This window comes from Neolamprologus multifasciatus, chromosome 18 (assembly GCF_963576455.1).
Source record: "Neolamprologus multifasciatus chromosome 18, fNeoMul1.2, whole genome shotgun sequence".
Classification (NCBI taxonomy): domain Eukaryota; kingdom Metazoa; phylum Chordata; class Actinopteri; order Cichliformes; family Cichlidae; genus Neolamprologus; species Neolamprologus multifasciatus.
The window spans coordinates 31,818,647-31,837,504 of NC_140456.1; the positions used below are offsets into that span (position 1 = coordinate 31,818,647).

The following is an 18,858-nucleotide window of genomic DNA, read 5'->3' on the forward strand; positions in this document are numbered from 1 at the left end:
TTGTAGAAAAAAGATGCTCAAACAAAATGTTGACTTTCAAGCTCGTTGGAATAATACAAACTATTTTTTAGACACTTACACTAGACTTTTGCACAGTACTTCAGGTACATTTTATTTTTATTATTTATCTTTACGTGCGATGACATAGTCCCCTACTTTTATTTTGAAATCAAATTATCAGGAAGTGGCGCTTGACATTCGGCATGCGCATATTACCGAGGAAGAAAAGCTGCGGAGTTAAACAACCGACGGCTTAAAACTGTAAACATTAAGAGCCTGGCTGACTAATGTCTGTGGTTGGGATGGAACTCTAAGGTAAAACCCGTTTCGTACACTCTTGCTTTTTTCCTACGTAGTTGTCATTGCTTATAGTATCGGTATATACCGCTCACTACTGATTTAATTAATGTTAGCACTACAGTTTATAATATTCAATCCGTGGCTTGTGGGCTGATGCTAAAACAGCATCTCTAACGACCAGAAATACTCTAAACGCTTTGGATTACTCTTGAATGTCGTTTATAGTTTAAATTTGTTGTCTCTGCTTGTATTAGGTTGTTTTAACGTTTGTATTGTGAAGGGAATTCCTATCTCAGTGCTAGCTGTAGCACTAGCTTTCCCACATATCCTCGGGAAGTTAAGTAGCGTTAAGAAGCTAGTCCCGATTTTCAGTTTTTTGGAACGCATTTAGCCTCGGAAGACGTTACTTCTCCTTTTATCTCCTCTTTGGCTAAGTCACACACTAACACAACTCTTACCACAGCACTGGAAATCATTAATCGCCAACTAGTCTGGTAACTGCTAATGCAGCTATCAGCCAACAATTAGCGTGTCTTAGCTAAGCTACATGTCGAAGAGCTAAAAATAAATAACTCATAGAGAGCTGCCTTGTGTTAATGTAGACCGATGGAGTAATATCGGGGATATTTTTGAAATAAAGCTTACGTTAAAATGAGCCTTCTAAGCCTGCTACTGTCTGGATGAACCCACACAGCGCTTTCCATTTTGGGGTCTTGTTTTCTGACTTCTCTCTGAATAGGTTAATCTAATGTATATCTCTGATTAGGTTAATTTAATCTAGTGCAGCAGCAGCTGGCTGAAACACTTGACACCTCAGTGTAACCATATGACAAAAACGAGAAGGAAAAAAGAGTGTGTGTGTGTGTGTGTGAGTGTGTGTGAAGGAGGGACTCCAGGTTTTGAATGAGTGGCATCAACTGGAAGTAAGGCCAGTTGTTGTTTTGTTGTTGTGTGGGGGTTTTTATTTTATTTTTTGAAGAGGTTTACTTTTAGACAAAAGGTGCAACCGTTAAACTATGTAATGGATTAGCTTACTTTTTTAGTTAACTGTTATTTACATACATAAAAAATCTTGATATTTAACTTCAGCTGTTCAGCTCATTTCTGTCCATTGATCTTCACTAATTACAGTACGCTCAAGCATTTACTGCTGTCTCTTTCCATCTCACTGCAATGGTAGCAGCGTGTTTGAAGTTTGAAACAGTGAGAGTTACTTGTAGTATGATGTTTGGAGATAGATAGCAGTCTGTTAACTCAACAGTTGGTGGAAGTCAGCTTAGCATTCTGTGCCACTCGTGAGACAGAGAGCTGCTGGCAGTGCTGAGATATTTATTTTCATTTACACTATTGATATTTTATTTTTAGAATCAAGTGTGTGATTTTTTTTAATGAAATGGATAAGCAGAAGAAAATGAATGAATGCTTGGATGGATTCATTCATATAGGGAAATTTAGAATGGTCATTGATGGTTGACCAGTTAGAACATAATTTTAATAATGTTAAAATCACTGAGGATAAGAATTTGATCATAATTTGGAGTAAAATATGATAACTTCTTGGGTAAAACATTGTTTGGCCTAGGTGGACTGTAAAATATTGAAATCATTCCAGGGTCTTCAGAGTTTTCTGGTAAAGCCAAGATGTTCGAATGAAGTTATTCTACACAGTAAAATGGGAATGCATTAAATTAAAAAGAAAAATGACAGCAATCCCCACCAGCCAGGGTTGGTGTAGGTGTGCCTCAGGTAAGAGGAAAAGAGGGCTATGATTGCCTATAGAGAGCCATGCTTTAGTGAGTATCAAAAAAGTTATTGGATGTGAAAAAAAATTAAATTAAGACTGGCAGCAGAGGGGTGATACTGGTTGATATGATGATAAAAGTGTTTGATAGGAAATAATTGATGGAATGGAAGAAGGCTATAAGAATTTGTTATAGTGGAGTGAGATGTGAAGGAAGCAGAAAGACATTGTGAGTCACCAGTTCCTGAACATTTACAGAGAGAAGGCTGCACACACATAGTATCAGCAAAACACACACAAAGGTAGGTTTTATTGCAGGATCATAATTTGATAGCAGTAGATTGTTTGGTCTCAGTCTTGCTGACAGAAGTGGTTAATTTGGTAGGTAGGATTGTGGTGTGGAGTAAATTACAGGAAAAAATGATTATTCTGCTGTCACAAGAGGTTGTAATTTTTCCCCATCAGCAGGCAGGAATCATAAATCAGATATAAAGAAATACTAGTTTTTATCTTATAGTTGTGGGGGTCAGACTAACTGCAGGAAATGCTGATTTGTGTTGTTTTTCTTCACAGGTTAACTTGAAAGTATAGGACCAAACATTGTTCTTCAGTGCATGGATGCAAAGCCAATGCGCAGGTAAGTGTGGTAGTTCTCTGGGAAGAATGGCAAAAATATGTGGCTGTTAATTCCAGATTCTTTGGTTACTGTTTACCAATTTTCTTTTTAGCAGCAGTATTATATCAGATGTGGTAGTCACGGAAATCCTCAATCAAATTCCTTCAGTGTGAGAGTTAAAGATCCTCCGTGGCTCATTGACACCTTGTTATGTCACCACATAAGCTTAGCACTTGGTGGTACTGACCTTAGCTCCGCTGCTTTGTTGGGCTTTTAAATTTAGGTTTGATGGCCCACTGGAGAAGATAGGTGGTGTCACGATGCAGAGCAGGAGTCTGTGAAACAAGACTGGCTAAAAATAAACTTTTCACAGTAAGGGGAAACACCAGAGCCACTGTGCAAAATGAAAAACTGTGTTCATGGAGTCTGTTGTGCATGTTACAGGTGAAACGGGATGGACATTAGTTTTTTTTTTCTCTTTTGGGTGGGGGAAGAATGATCAACATTAGCATTTTTGTATAATGTAACATAATCGTGTATAAGGGCTGAGGTCCCATCCAGATTATAAACATGAGCTGTTTCATGCATGTGTTGCAGTCCAAGCAGAAACCACACAGAATATTGGAAATGTGACTGAGGTGAACTCTTTTCTCTGTTCTGTCTGAGGAAAGAAAATATCCTGACCCGATTTTAAGGAAGTTTAATTGTAAAGGCAGTTTTAGTGTCATTAATGTGAAATGAAACGGCGTAATTCTACAATTGTCATATAAAACAAAAATAGCAGTGTGTAATTGGGTAGGTAGGACCTAATTTAAGACGTTAACACTAAGACAATCTAATTATTGTTTTATGCTTTATAGTTAAAAGTTGCCTGTGTTGTGCAACCAGCAGCTTTAAAGGATACTCGTTAGGTCAATTTTCAGGTCCATAATTGTAATCTTTGGCTACTGGAGTAGTTTTGTATGAGTCATTGTTCAAAATGATGCTTATTTATCTTATACTACCTTGTTGTGTCTTCTTGTTGTACCTTCTGTCTGAAATGAGCTATTTTAGCCCTCTAAAGACCACCCACATTTTAAGACACTTTGATCTGATTGGCTGCCACTTATAAACATAAGGTTTGAACATCAGATCGGTGGGGTGTCGCCAGAGCCAAAGCTAATCGTGTAGGAATGGCGCCTACTCTGACATCATCCAATTACAGGAGTAGAAAAAATTTCCCGAATGTCTCTGATTAGAGTCTGGAGCAGTTTAAATTTAAATCAAAGTCTCTATAGGTGCAGCATTTATGTCTCCTCATTTACCCCACTACTTTGACTCCAGTCTTTAAAACGTTACACCTACTTAAGCTTTTTAATTTTGTACTTTTACTACTGTTACTGTTAGGTCAATTCAAATGACACAATGAAAGGTCAGAATGTTTTGAGTGAAAGCATTAGAGGCTCAGTGTATCATGACCTTTTCTCCTCAGGCCAACAGTTCCTGTGAATGCTGGCTAGATGAAGTTCCTTTTTTAAAAATATCACAGCTGTTTTGTCTTGTCGCTGAGTTGCCCTGGATTACATCGCATTTTATTTTCACATTATTATGTGAAAATATATCACTCAAAGGATATTTATTTGCTTTTTTTTTTTTTTTTATTGACTAAGATTTGAAACTTTACATTATGTATTAAATACAATCCACAAAACGTCTTTAACAAAGGTCATGTATGTGCAATGATGTAATTTCTCCCATCTGTAATGGTAAGGACACAAAGTGAAGAGGATGCGTTCAGGTGTTAGGAATTCTTGGCCAGTACTGGGAACATGAGCTGAAGTAAATCCCAAACCCAAAGTCATCCTCGGATTTAAAAAGATGCAGGGGTACACCAAGTCAACCGACCGGTGTGGATAAGTTTACACTGGCTGAGGCACATGCAGGGTACTGACCTTGCTATATTAGGTTCAGCTGATGGCCATAGACTGACACTGTATTCAGTTTAATTCAATTTTATTTATATAGCATGAAATCACAACGACAGTCACCTCAAGGCGCTTTATATTGTAAGGTAAAGAGCCGACAATAACACAGAGAAAACCCCAACAACTAGACGACCCCCTATGAGCGAGCATTTGTCAACAGTGGGAAGAGAAAAACGCCCTTATAACAGGAAGAAACCTCTGTCAGAACTGCGGCGGCTACGATCTAGCCACTTTTTTTTACCAGTTTTTTATTGATAATCCTACACAGAAGCTCAGAGACACACAGACACAGGGAGGAGTTTCAGCTGTTTGAAAGCCCGAGTTTGTGCAAATAACTTTGCAAAAAAAACCCCAAAACCACTCAACAAAGTCTTGGCTTCATGTTTTGACCTATTCTCCTCCTTTTCATTGTGAGCAAAGCCACCCATGGCGCCTTAAGCCTATTGCAGCATAACTAAAGAAGGATTTAAGGTCACCTAATTCAAGCCTAACTGTAATCTTTATCAAAAAGTAAAGTTTTAATCTTAATCCTAAAAGTAGGTGTCCGTATCCCGAATCCAAACTAGGAGCTAGGCCCACAGAAGAGGGGCCTGAAAGCTGAAGGCTCTGCATCACATTCTACTTTTAAATATCCTAGGAACCACAAGTAAGCCTGCAGTTTGAGAGTGAAGTGCTTTTTTTTTGGAGGGGGGGTGATATAGTGATATGAGGTCCTTGTACATGCAGTGCTGCCGTCTTCTGTTTCAGTCCGTTATTACACTCTTAAATCCTACTACTTATTCCTGCGTCTTTCGGGATCTTACAAAGCTTCAAACGACGCGTCGACTATTAAATTAGTCGTCGACGATTTTAATAGTTGACGTAATCGTGACTAATCGTGGCAGCCCTAGCATGTACTCGAAACACTTTTCTTGTAAAGTAATGCACTAGAGGTGGGAATCACCATACATCCCACGATACGATATTATTGCAATTTTTTAAAATATTTTGCGATATTCAGATTCTGTACATAAAGGTAAACTTTATCAATATTCATTTTATCTAATATCAAAGTCTCACACTCAGTCTTTCTCTCATTTCAGTTTTATTGTTGACAAACTGAACGGTTTGTATTACAGTCTAGTCCAACTTAACTGAATCAACCATCTGGTACAATTATAGCTATTCTGAACTATGCAGTTTATGAAAACTATGCAGCCCCTTCAGCAACTGAAGAATTTGAAAGTAAATTAAAACAAAATATAATTTTACATTAAATAAAAAAGTTTTAAACTTAATTAAAATAAAGCATGTCTTAAATTAAAATAAGTAAACTGTCATGTTTATTGCTGCCAAAAAAAAAGTTAAACACATTTGGACAGTGAAGGAATGTCAGGATTCTTGCTCAGAAAAAGGATCAACATGCTCTGAAGTCAGAGCACAAAAACCTTTTTTTGTAACAAAATATCAATTTCTGCTGTCCCTGTATCGATACATTATTAGCAAACAAAATATCACCATACTACACAGTATCGATTTTTTCCCCACCCCTATAATGCACTATATAACTTAATTACTCCCACGAGAAAGTAATTTGTTACTTATGTGTTTCTCTGCGAAATGTCCTGAAACACATTGTCTCGCACTTGTCATTTACAAATATAAACCTATAAGCTACAGTCTCACACACCAACACATCCTAACGAGAACACATGATCTTTTCCGTAGTATTTAGATATTAATACAATGCAAAGATGAAAACGAGCACAAAGAGACTTTAGAGTGATCACCACAGTGATTGTACTTTAGAAACATGAGTGGTAGAAATGGAGGGTGCAGCCTGACTGCTCATCACCTTTGTTACCTGTTGAAGTTCGTGGTCCGACTGCCTGGCTGAGGTCAGCATTCTCTCAGCATTACCATCACTGTGGGTTCTTGGCTAGCTTATTCTAATTTAAATTAATTTAATGAAACTAAGAGTATAGTGATATGTACTAATGTCAGGGCCACCAGCGCACGTCAGGACGCCACTGGAATGGACATCACCAGCCGCTGTACTCTGGGGGACCCCAACAAGCTCCCTGAAGGGGTCCCCCAGCCTGCACGCATGCCCTACGTCTCAGACAAACACCCGAGGCAGACCCTGGAGGTGATCAACCTGCTGAGAAAACACCGGGAGCTCTGTGACGTGGTGCTGGTGGTGGGTGCCAAGAAGATCTACGCGCACCGTGTGATCCTCTCTGCCTGCAGCCCCTATTTCAGGTATGAGGAGACACTGTGTGATCCCACATCAGGCTAGTTTATTTGCAGCTAAATTCCTGGGCTCCAGTGATTGCTGTGACACAAAAAATAATGTCATCTTTCTTTTTCCCGTTCTTCTTCAGGGCCATGTTTACTGGAGAGCTGGCAGAGAGCAGGCAGACGGAAGTGGTTATTCGTGACATTGATGAGAGAGCCATGGAGCTGCTGATTGACTTTGCTTATACATCACAGGTAGGGATGGTAGCATGCTATTAGAATTAATCGCAGGTGCACATTAAGTTAAAAAAAACCAAAAAGACAAACTGATGAAACTGCATATTGAATGTAAAAAACCTGTCCAAACAAGTCTATGGCAAAGTTTTCAAAAAGTACGAATCAGGAGAGCAAAACCTTTGCAAGCGGCTTTATTTCCTGCAGAGTACAGTAAGGTCTATGTTTCTTGGCTATAACCTTGACTATAGCAAAACTTTCTCAAAAGATGTGAGGAGACTGACATGGAGCCACAGTTTAAATGCATAAAAACGGAGGAGCTGTGGAGACCACACATTGTGATCAATCAGTTGCTAAAGCTAAAAAACTCAGTGTATCTGATGTCCTGATCTGCACCCTTTCAGGTGACTGTAGAGGAGGGGAATGTCCAGACGCTGCTCCCTGCAGCCTGCCTCCTCCAGCTTGCTGAGATCCAGGAGGCGTGCTGCGAGTTCCTTAAGAGGCAGCTGGATCCATCTAACTGCCTGGGCATCAGGGCCTTTGCTGACACACACTCCTGCCGCGAGCTGCTCCGCATTGCAGATAAGTTCACCCAGCACAATTTTCAGGAGGTAAGAACCCACATACAAGTGTTCACGGTTGTTTATAATCGCTGTATAGCGCTACATGTTACAATGCTTCTACATGTTGCTTTGGATTGAATGCGCAAAATTTACATTTAGGATATAAAGATTTATTTCTGTCGTGCCACATGTGTCTGTTATAAAAATGGTTTACATTTGTAAATGATCTAAAAGTGCCATATCATTGTGTTGTTGGTATAGTAAGGCCATACTTTTACATTCTGTGGTGCGCACAACAAGAAGACAAATGCAGCTAAAGACGACAGTTGGAGCTACTTCAAAGCTTCAGACTTTAAACCAACAAATCACAGTACATAAAATAGAAATCGGTTCCTGCTAAAGGTGAAAGCATCACTTTCTCCACTTCAGGCAAAAACACATTGTCAAGTACAAACAGGCTGTGAAGGTGCAGATACTAACAGCTGGTGATGTGCAACCCAGATGTAACTGCATCAAAAACAATTTTTTCAGATATCAGTGACTTAGTTAACTGGTTTAATAATATATGCTAGGGCAGTTCGATATAACGATAGATATCGGATGACGATATGACGCGTGTCTGCTTGTTTATGTTCCACATAAACCTTTCACAATAAAGCTCAAGATCCTGTTGAGAGAGGCAGCACGGTGGCACGGTGGTTAGCACTGTCGCCGCACAGCAAGAAGGTCCTGAGTTCAATTCCAACATCAGGCTGGGGTCTTTCTGTGTGGAGTTTGCATGTTCTCCCCGTGTTTGCGTGGGTTCCCTCCGGGTACTCCGGCTTCCTCCCACCGTCCAAAGACATGCAGCTTGTGGGGATAGGTTAATTGGAAAATCCAAATTGTCACTAGGTGTGAATGTGCGAATGAATGTGAGCACAAATGGTTGTCTGTCCCTGTGTGTTGGCCCTGCGACAGACTGGCGACCTGTCCAGGGTGTACCCCGCCTCTCGCCCTATGACAGCTGGGATAGGCTCCAGCGCCCCCCGCGGCCCTGAAAAGGAGAAGCGGAAGCGAATGGATGGATCCTGTTGAGACTTTTCAAAATAAACTGAATCAAGTGAAAGATGCAGATTATTTACGGATGAGAAGTAAAAAAGAGCCGCCAGGTGCTAAAAAATAAACCTTAGACTCAAACGTTAGAACAGGCTTTTCCCCGCAGCACGCCGTGTAATAAATACTCACAAACAAAACGGCGGCCTTTACAACTTATGTCTAAAAATGTATAATTTCATGCATCGGTTAAAACACTCGACTCCAGCTACATGACGCCCAGCTGGAAACACTTCCCGCAAGTTGAGCTGCCCGAGATTCACAGAATTTACAGAAAATGTTACAATTTTGTGATTTATATCGTTATCGGACAATAGATGTCTTAATATCGGGATATGAGATTTTGGTCATATCGCACAGCCCTAACATATGCTCTTCAATTCAGCATCATGTCGCACTGTTAAAAGTCAGATTAGCCCCAGTTACCAATTTCTCCGTGGGTCAGTGATCGTATCTGCCACCAAAGAAGAGAATGAAGAAAGGCTGAACAGAGGTGGAAAAAGACTGCTCTCCATATTCCAAGTCTCTCTCAAATAATCTCTTCAACAGATATTTTGAATATAGTCTCACACTTGTGCACTTCACCCTGCCTGTCAGTCGGTCCCTTTCATCTGGCTGGATTCCAGCCAGCGTTGTCCCTCTACTAAAAAACAAACCTCCTTAGATCCCACTGATTTAAATACTTATAGGCCAATTTCCAAACTGTTTCTTTTCAAAATCCTTAGGAAAGTTGTTGGTCGTCAACTCATTCAGATCTTAGAGTAAATAATATTTTCTATAAATTCCAATCTGGTTACAGACACTGAAACAGCGTTATTGAAAATTATTAATGATGTCCTTATGCACTCGGATAAAGGTGAGCATTCCATTTATGTCCTGCTTGACTTATCTGCAGCCTTTGATACTGTTGATAATGCTACTCTTATTAGCATACTATGAAGCTGGGTTGGGATCACCGGTACTGCTCTTAAATAGTTTTTTTTTTTTTTTTTTTTTTCATACTTATCAAACAGATATTTTAGAATTCATATTAATCAATGTATGCTCTAATCTGCACCGCTCGTATGTGGAGTGCCTAGGGTTCAAGCCTTGGGCAATTCTGTTTCTTTTTATTTATTTAATTTTATATGTTACCCCTGGGTCACCTAGTTAATGGTTTTAATGGAATCTCTTACCACTGCTTTGTAGATGAAACAGTTATAATTTTCTGTCAAGCCCAACAGCCTCTCCTGCCTCAAGGAACATTTCTCTGCTGTTACTAATTGGATGTATTCTAATTTCCTCTCTCAATTTTGGTAAAACTGAGGTTCTAGTGCTCAGCCCAGACAGTTTTTCTAAGTTTTTTCTTTTAAGCGAATGCTGAAAACTCATTTTTATAGGTTGGCATTTCCTTAATTCCTTCCCCTTCATTTGTTTGAAACCACACATGCATGTATGATGGAGTGAATGTCAAGAAAAGAAGAAAAGAATCTTAAGATGATTAAAGAAGATTATCACAACGTAACCTTCATATGAGACATGGTTGCTATAAAATTGCAACCTTGCTATAAAATATAGCAAAAAATATAATTTTTTTTTTTTTAAATATATATTGCCAGATCAGTCATGTGGTTGGAACACAGTTATAGCCATCTCAAGTTAGTTTAACAAATACAGTGTAGGGAAGTGGCCAGCGGAAGCACATGTGGTACTGTTTTGGATACTGAAGCTATACATACCAGTGCGTAAGGAGTGTGAGCAGATAAAAGATGAAACTAGAAAACAGAAGCTGAAGCACCAGTGTTATCAAAGAAGACTCCCCAGTGGAATTAGCCCAAGGCTTCAAAGACGAGGAAAATACTGAAAAAGATGGTGAAGATACTTCGGCTGTTTGAAGGGCCAACATATCACAGGGCACAAGAGCCTTCAGGCAACCGGTGTTGTGATTTGGTGCTATATAAATAAAATTGAATTTGAAAGTCTGAAAAAGAAGCTGAATAGCATGCACTGCAAACTCAATACCATGTTTCCACAAAGGCAACGAACACCACAAATATACCCGCACGGTGCAAAGCATGCATGATGCAAGACCTTACCATCCTTTGAAAATGGTGGCTTTAAACAGCTGATTAAAGTAATTTAACCTAATTACCAAATCCCTGACCATAAACCTTTCTCTCAGAAGGCATTGTGCACAAAGTATTGTCCCTTCTAGAGACCTATTTGAACAGCTGTGTCATCATCCTTTACTCGATCCAGCTGTCTTGGCTATAGACCAATCTTTTCCCCGTCCTTTTGTTAAAAAAAAAATCTTTACAGTTATCTGTTTTACAGCTATTATTTCATCTGCAGAGGAATTTCAGTCGGGTTTCAGATCTCATCACAGTACTAGTGAGGGTTACAGATGATCTTACTCTTATTCTCTGTGCTGCTAGACCGCAGTGCAGTATTCAGTACTGTTGACCACAATGTTTTACTACAGTGGTTTGAATCTTATCTTATTAAATAGGGAGTCTTGTTCACACACAAAAGGGTTCTGTGCTAGGGCCATTTCGATACGCAATATTATTGTAAGTTATAGCTTGCATTTTCATTGCTATGCAACGATACCCAGCTTTATCTATCCATGAAACCAGAATACACAAACTAATTAAACTGTAGGATGTCTTAAAGATAAAGAATGACCTTTAATTTCCTGCTAAATTCAGACACTGAGGTTATTGTACTCTTACCCATAAAAAAATATCTTCTGAACGTGGTGTCTAACCATATACATACTTTAGGTGGCATTACCTTAGTCCACAGTAACACTTTGAGAAAGTGTTATAGCAGTGCTGTAGGTCTCCTTTAAGACTTCTGTCTTAAGGTGAATTTTCTGTTTTCAGTACTGTAAGCCATTATGTTAAAATAGCACTTTGCTACCTCAAGGCCCAGATTCCTTCCAGTCCATGTTCACGCAATGATTTCAAAGTTGTGCCAACACATTTTACAGAGCAATGGCAATGCAGGCATCAACAGGGCGATGATCTTAAGTGGAGAAAGTCAGGATGCTAGCCCAACCAAAATATTGTGAAATGAACTGATGAGAGCTATTCAGTCACCTCACCTCAGTTATTTTTAATGTCATCAGCTAAAAGCCAATTTGTCTTTGGAAAACAAAGAACAGAGAGAAGAAAAGACAGAGCGAGATTATTCCCCGTGACAGGTTTTGCTTTTGTTAGTGTAGAAATGAGATTTCACATCATGCTTTTGTGAGAAAGGCGAATTACTTTAAAAAGTGTGAATACAATTTATTTGACGTTGATGGTAATGAAAATTGATTTGCTGACTGATGTGCTGAGACCTTTAATGAACCGTTCTCTCTTTGACTGTCTGTTGCACTTCATTTTTTTAGGTAATGGAAAGTGAGGAGTTCATGCTCCTGCCTGCCAACCAGCTCATTGACATCATCTCCAGTGATGAGTTGAACGTGCGGAGTGAGGAGCAGGTTTTCAATGCCGTGATGGCCTGGGTGAAATACAGCATCCAGGAGCGAAGACCTCAGCTACCCCAGGTTTGTCGCTAGAAGCCTGCAGTACATTCAACATCTCCTTTTGGTTTAATTCTCTTAGTCTATTTTTCCTTGTTAGTTTAGTTTGAGTGTTTTTCTGATAGTTTGTGAACTACAATTTTAGTTAGTTGTCATATTCTGACTAATGTTTCAAGCTTGTCTTCTTTAATTGTATTTGCTCTGCAGGTCCTACAGCATGTCCGCCTGCCACTCCTCAGCCCCAAGTTCCTCGTGGGCACAGTGGGTTCAGATCCACTCATCAAGAGTGACGAGGAGTGCAGGTGAGTGCTGTTTGTAAGGGGAGTGGTGGTAAAAATCCTGCTTGTGCACATATAATCGAGGAAATCTATGCTATTGTGGTTAATATGAAACTGTTTACTTTGGGGTTAATGTTACAGAGACTTGGTGGATGAGGCCAAGAATTACCTGCTGCTACCACAGGAGAGACCGCTAATGCAGGGTCCCAGAACCCGACCCAGGAAACCCATCCGATGTGGAGAGGTCCTTTTTGCAGGTCAGTATCTTAGGCACAGAAATTAAAACCTTGATTTCCTAATATTGCATTTTTTATTTGTTTTTAATTTAAATCCTTACCAGTCGACTGTTGGTATTTTGTAGGAAAAGCCTGACTTTTATTTTTTACTTTTTCTTCTTTCTTTCTCTTGCAGTTGGAGGTTGGTGCAGCGGCGACGCTATTTCCAGTGTGGAGCGCTATGATCCGCAGACTAATGAGTGGCGGATGGTAGCTTCAATGAGTAAGCGGCGATGTGGAGTTGGTGTCAGTGTCCTGGATGATCTATTGTATGCAGTGGGAGGTCACGATGGCTCGTCATATCTCAACTCTGTGGAGAGGTCAGCGGCAGTCCCTGAGGCTTTCACTGTAGATATTCACAGCTTTCCAACAGTCTGTTTGTGTGTGTGTCTTATTCTACTGACGTGATTACCTCCACTTTAGATACGATCCTAAAACCAACCAGTGGAGCAGCGATGTGGCCCCCACCAGCACTTGTCGCACCAGTGTTGGCGTCGCTGTACTTGGAGGATATCTGTATGCAGTGGGAGGGCAGGATGGAGTTTCCTGTCTCAACATAGTTGAAAGGTAGCAGATGTCCTGTACTAGACTATTTGGGTTTCCAGTTCCATCGGTGGCTACTAGATAAAAGTTAGTTTAATGCATAAATGATTCTTTGGAATTAAATGGCCAACCTGGCTGTTTACAGGTATGATCCCAAGGAGAACAAATGGACTCGTGTCGCATCCATGAGCACCAGGCGACTGGGTGTAGCTGTGGCTGTACTGGGAGGATTTCTATATGCTGTAGGAGGATCTGATGGGACATCTCCATTAAACACAGGTGTGCACTGAATCATGTGTAAGCATGGACTGTATGAAAAAAGATGGAGAAATACTAAGTCATCTGCTAACCTTAGCAAGATTTGGTTATCAGGTACCTGCTAATTGGTGCCAAGTAATAGACTAATCTCAAATAGTGGCATTTCACTCACCAAATGAGAGCATAGATTGTCTGTACCAGACAGCAAGCAGATGCAGCCCCATATGGCAGTTTAAAGGGGGGAAATCCATAGGAGTGTAAACAACTTCTTTGTTTTTATGCACTTTATTTTAACATTTTAACAGTCATTGATGGACAAATGTTTGGAAAAGGCTCAAATGGCCACTTCAGGAACTGCAGTTTTTGGCACTTCAGAATTGCCTTCAGTTTTCTCCCTGGAGGTTGTTCAAGTCTTAATGTCTGAAGTAGAACAGCTCACAGAGCAGGCGAGCCACATTTAGATAAAGACTGCTGCAGGGGCCTGGGTTCTAGTCTGGCTCTGGACATTTCCTGTGTCATTCACTGCTCTCTGTTCCTGTCCTCTATAGCATAGGTGTCAAACTCTGGCCCGCGGGCAAATTTGGCCCGCAGCCTAATTACATTTGACCCGCGAAGCCATACCAAATTACTATTAGAGCTGGCCTACTGGTATTATACAGCTAATATATATATTGTTTAGTATTAAGCTTTGCTTGTTCCATATTCAGTTTTTCAGCAAAACTTGTTTGAGTCCATAAGAAAAGATTCATTCTTAAATCTGGAGGAAGATTTTTTTTTTACAATAAATATTAATGTTAGCCCGCAACTTTGTTCCAGTTTTGAATTTTGGCCCACTGTGTATTTGAGTTTGACACCCCTGCTCTATAGTGTCAAAAAGGCCTAAAAATAAATATTTTAAATGTCAAAAATACACAGAAACTAATACAAATGACAAACATGCCTCAGTTTGGATGGGTGTCAAATGTCTTAAATCTTTTTTTTTTCCTTTAGTTGAATCGCTATAACAATTTCCAGTGTGCAGTGTCACATTTTGACTACTATAATTACTAAACATAACTAGACAGATTTTAGTTGAAAAGCTGAGGATTAAAAAAATGCAACATTTTTAAAATACTTAGATTAAAAGAATTTGTTGAATTATATTTGTATGTAAAAACTGATACTTTATCTCACAAATGCTGTAACTTATGTCTAAAAACAGTGTAATAAAAACTGAAACTTTTTCAGTCAAGTTTGACCAACAGGGAGCAGTTTAGGGGTCGCAGTTTGGGGCTTGAATACAATTACAGAGGCTTGATGATGATCTTTAATGACCAATAGCTAAGGAGTTACACTTACTCTTATTAATTAAAGTTAATGGTAAAGCAAACCAAACTGTATGTAAGTGGTGTTTCTTGTTTCCCATTGATAACCACATTTGAACGATGTTCTTAGTTGAACCAATGATTGAAATCTGTCTACATATTTCTGTCATTTTCTCCTGTTATTTAATCACCTCATTCTTTCCTCTTCAGTGGAGCGCTACAACCCTCAAGAGAACCGCTGGCACACAGTGTCCCCCATGGGAACCAGAAGAAAGCACCTTGGCTGTGCGGTCTATCAGGACATGATTTACTCTGTGGGAGGTAGAGACGACACCACAGAGCTAAGCAGCGCAGAGCGATACAACCCCAGGACCAATCAATGGTCTCCTGTAGTGGCAATGACGTCCAGACGGAGTGGGGTGAGTGTGTCATGATGGATGTTTATGTATTTTAATGCACACCTTAAATGATACCATATGTTGTATGAGGCATTGGAGTAACTATGTGTGTCTGTAGGTGGGCTTAGCAGTGGTTAATGGTCAACTGATGGCAGTTGGAGGCTTTGATGGCACGACGTATCTGAAAACGATAGAAGTCTATGACCCTGACGCCAACACGTGGAGGTAAATGGTATTCTAGTAGGATCAGTTCTTTAGTTACTATACATCAAGTACAGCTGTCAAACACTTAGCTATGCGATGTGCGTCTACATGTGTTAAATAAATTCATAGCTGTGACACTGAACACAAATGCTAATCTTAACTCTGGTTGCAGCCACACAGACTCTTGTGATTAGTACATGCAGACGTGGACAGGGGCTGAGTTTTAGGGAGTACTTGAGTGTCGTTTTTTTTTTTTTGTTTTCAATGGCAGAGCAAGAATTTTAAATATTGCTCAACTGTGATTATATGATTGTGGGAAGCAAAAATGGTGATGGAGATTACATTTGGATTAATTGTGCAGCCCTGTGTTTGCACTGTTGACATTCTTTGACTTGTCTCGTCTTTCTAGGTTGTACGGAGGAATGAACTACCGCCGGTTAGGTGGAGGAGTGGGCGTCATTAAAATGACTCACTGTGAATCCCATATTTGGTAATGCCACCACCGCCCCTCTCCTTCCACACACACTTCTCATCAGCTGGCGCTTCCTCTGGCTGACTCTTGTGCCTCCAAAAGAGACATTGTGAACCGGGTGGACATGTGAGAACCATGAGGAGGACGGGGAGATGAGATGACAATAGAAGGACAAACTTTTGAACTTTACTTCACCCCCAACCCTCAAATTCAAAGTCATTAACTGACTGACCACGGTCGCCATGAAGTGCACTGAGAGCGGAAGTCTACCAAGTACCATTAAGCTTCTAGTTCAGAGAGGACGAACCTTTTCAAAGTTATTTTCCAAGCATTGTGGTCTGGATTTAAACCGGTGCTTACCTTTGGTCAAGAAAGCTGCTGGCAGTGAGTGTCCTCTGAAGAAGTTTAACAGCAGCCGAAAGCCTTGCTCACCTTCCTTTTGCTTTATATGGCAGCCCCCCCTAAACTGCTGCTGCTGACCACCCACCGCCTTCAGTAAGTTTAAAGAACAGACACCCAGTGGGCAAACATACTTTCTCTTCATTGTGAGATTTCCTGGTGATACAACATTGCATACTGACTGTAAGAGCTCAAACTCCCTCATTCCGTTTGGCATAGGCTTTGAACCGTACAGCTTTCCTCTGGGCCTCATGTGTAGCATTAATCAGTAACAGTCAGGCAGCTTGCTTCTGAAGGCATCTGCATGTGTACTATGGACACACAGAGGAAAACCATACTTTGGTACTGTAGCTGTTTTTGTTGATTGAGGTCTTTAAAGATTTTATTTGTTTTATTTAGAAGAATGTAATTCACCCCAAGTGGACCGAGACATCAAAAATCAACCTCGAATGTTACTTCAGCACTTCAAATGATTAGATTTGTGCCATGAAAGGAACTTCTTCTGTTTTTCCCATAATGCTCTCCATCTTGGACTGTATCTTCTGGTTAGAGTCGAGTCGAGCTTGTGACAGTTGTCCATAGTAGAACAACTCGTGCTGTCCAAGATGGTATATTTGGATGAGCTTGTTTTTTGGAAGTTGCCTGACATCAAAGACTAGAACAGCTGCACAGCTATGGACCAAACTACTGGGTCACCTACCATAATACCTGTAGGAGCTGCTCAGCCATAGAGACCTATGCTATGATCTCCTGGCGCACAATTTTTGTGCCGAGTGTTGGTAACACACCATGTACCTCAGCACCTGGTGACCTCACTCTGTAGCTTGATGTGGTCTAACACTCTGAGGCTGCAGTTCCTAAATGCTTCCAGTTTGGAATAAGACGACTTGCAGTTGATTGTGGAATATCTGGGAGGGAAGAAACATTAAACTGGCTTATTGCAGTGTCATGCTTAAATTCAATAAGCTCTTTATGTTTGTGAAGTCCGACTGCATGGCCAGATGCTTGATTTTTACAACTGCAGCACTAGAACTGGAAACGGCTGAATTCAAAGTTTAAAAAGTGTGGCCCAATACTTTTGTCCATGCAGTCTATTTGACCAGGAAGTAGGAAAACCAGAAATAGGAATAGCCAAGGCTAGCTGATTAGCAATGGTTGAACATTCAAAATATGAGTAAGATGTTGCGTACTAGAAATTCAATCACAGATGGCACTGTGCTCTCTGATTGATTTTTAAGAATAAAGTTATAACCCCCCCCCCCCCCCAAAAAAAACAAAAAACAAAAAAACAAACAAAAAAAACAAAACATAAAATATTTCACCATATTTACAGGCAGCCGTTAATGTCTACATGGGGAAAAAATTTACTTGGGAACACTCGATGATGCTTCATCACACTGCCGGCACCAAGAGTCTTTTGCCAAGAATTCCATCTTGTTTGAATTTATTTAAGGTTTAAGAACATGCATACAATTTCAGGAAGTTCCCTTGATTTTGTTCAATGTGCAGTGTAGAAAGAAAGAAATGAAGAGCATTTTAAATTGCACGCACAGAATGATGTTGGAGAGCGCTCTGCACAGCAAACAGGGTTGCTTGACTGTACTGGACACTGAGGCCACTGATCAAATGTGGACACAGCTGATTGGCGTGTCTGCGTGTCATTACAGTAAAGCTCACAGAGAAATCTGTTCTTCTTAGCCATAGCCAGTGCAATTAAAAAAAGAAAAAAGAAAAAAAAAGAATAAAATTAGTTCATTTTAAAATGTTCATTGAAATATTACAAACATTGGATAGCTTACAGATGGACCTGTTTGTAAGCCATCAAACTGATTCTGTGTGACAGCTTTACCACAACTTATGCTGCACCTCGCATAAGATTTTGTAATTAATTCAAAATCAGAAAGGACTCTGGTTCTGTAGCCATACTGTCCCTTATCACAGAAATCAGGCATCTCTCATGGAAGTGGAGGAGAAACAAATTGGAGTTCTGTTACCTTCTTTGCAGTCTCTGTTTCAAAACTTCAGAGGGTGCCCTGTTGTGTGAATAGCCTTTTTAAAAATGCAGTAAAACAGGATGGACCACATGAATAGAACTGTTAACTATAAAGTAATTGCTACGTGCGTAGTAGTGTGACAATATATATTTGTTTACAGAGCCATAGGTCCATTTTTGTTCTGCTTTCAGTTCCCACACCCTTGCTTTTGTTCTGTCATCATACAGTGTAACAGCACCGCCTGCTGGTGGACGCTCATAATGCAGCACTTATACAGAAAAGGGTGATACAGATGAGGAGTGGTACATGGTTGTACAACTGATCTCTCACAGAGTTTAAATAGATGGTGAAATTTAGTTTTGAATGAATCTTCTCCGAATTTATTGCACTGTGATTGGTAATGTATTTTAGATTTTATCTTTTCTTTCGTTTGTTTCTTAATTATATTTTATAAAGGTGTTTCCAGACATTGGGATGGAAAAAAAAGAATCACAGGTC

General features: G+C 40.0%; 1 protein-coding gene across 1 annotated transcript; it reads left to right on the plus strand.

Moving 5' to 3' along the window:
* The first annotated feature begins 183 nt into the window (after positions 1-183).
* On the plus strand, positions 184-17,625 carry klhl20 (kelch-like family member 20). Its single transcript, XM_085141223.1, has 14 exons — positions 184-315; positions 2,615-2,678; positions 6,605-6,862; positions 6,985-7,093; positions 7,477-7,683; positions 12,101-12,259; positions 12,443-12,537; positions 12,655-12,770; positions 12,925-13,108; positions 13,212-13,355; positions 13,477-13,610; positions 15,104-15,312; positions 15,410-15,516; positions 15,905-17,625. Exons 2-14 carry the CDS (start codon positions 2,656-2,658, stop codon positions 15,987-15,989), a joined length of 1,830 nt encoding a protein of 609 aa, XP_084997349.1. The 5' UTR covers positions 184-315; positions 2,615-2,655; the 3' UTR covers positions 15,990-17,625.
* The last annotated feature ends 1,233 nt before the right edge of the window (positions 17,626-18,858 follow it).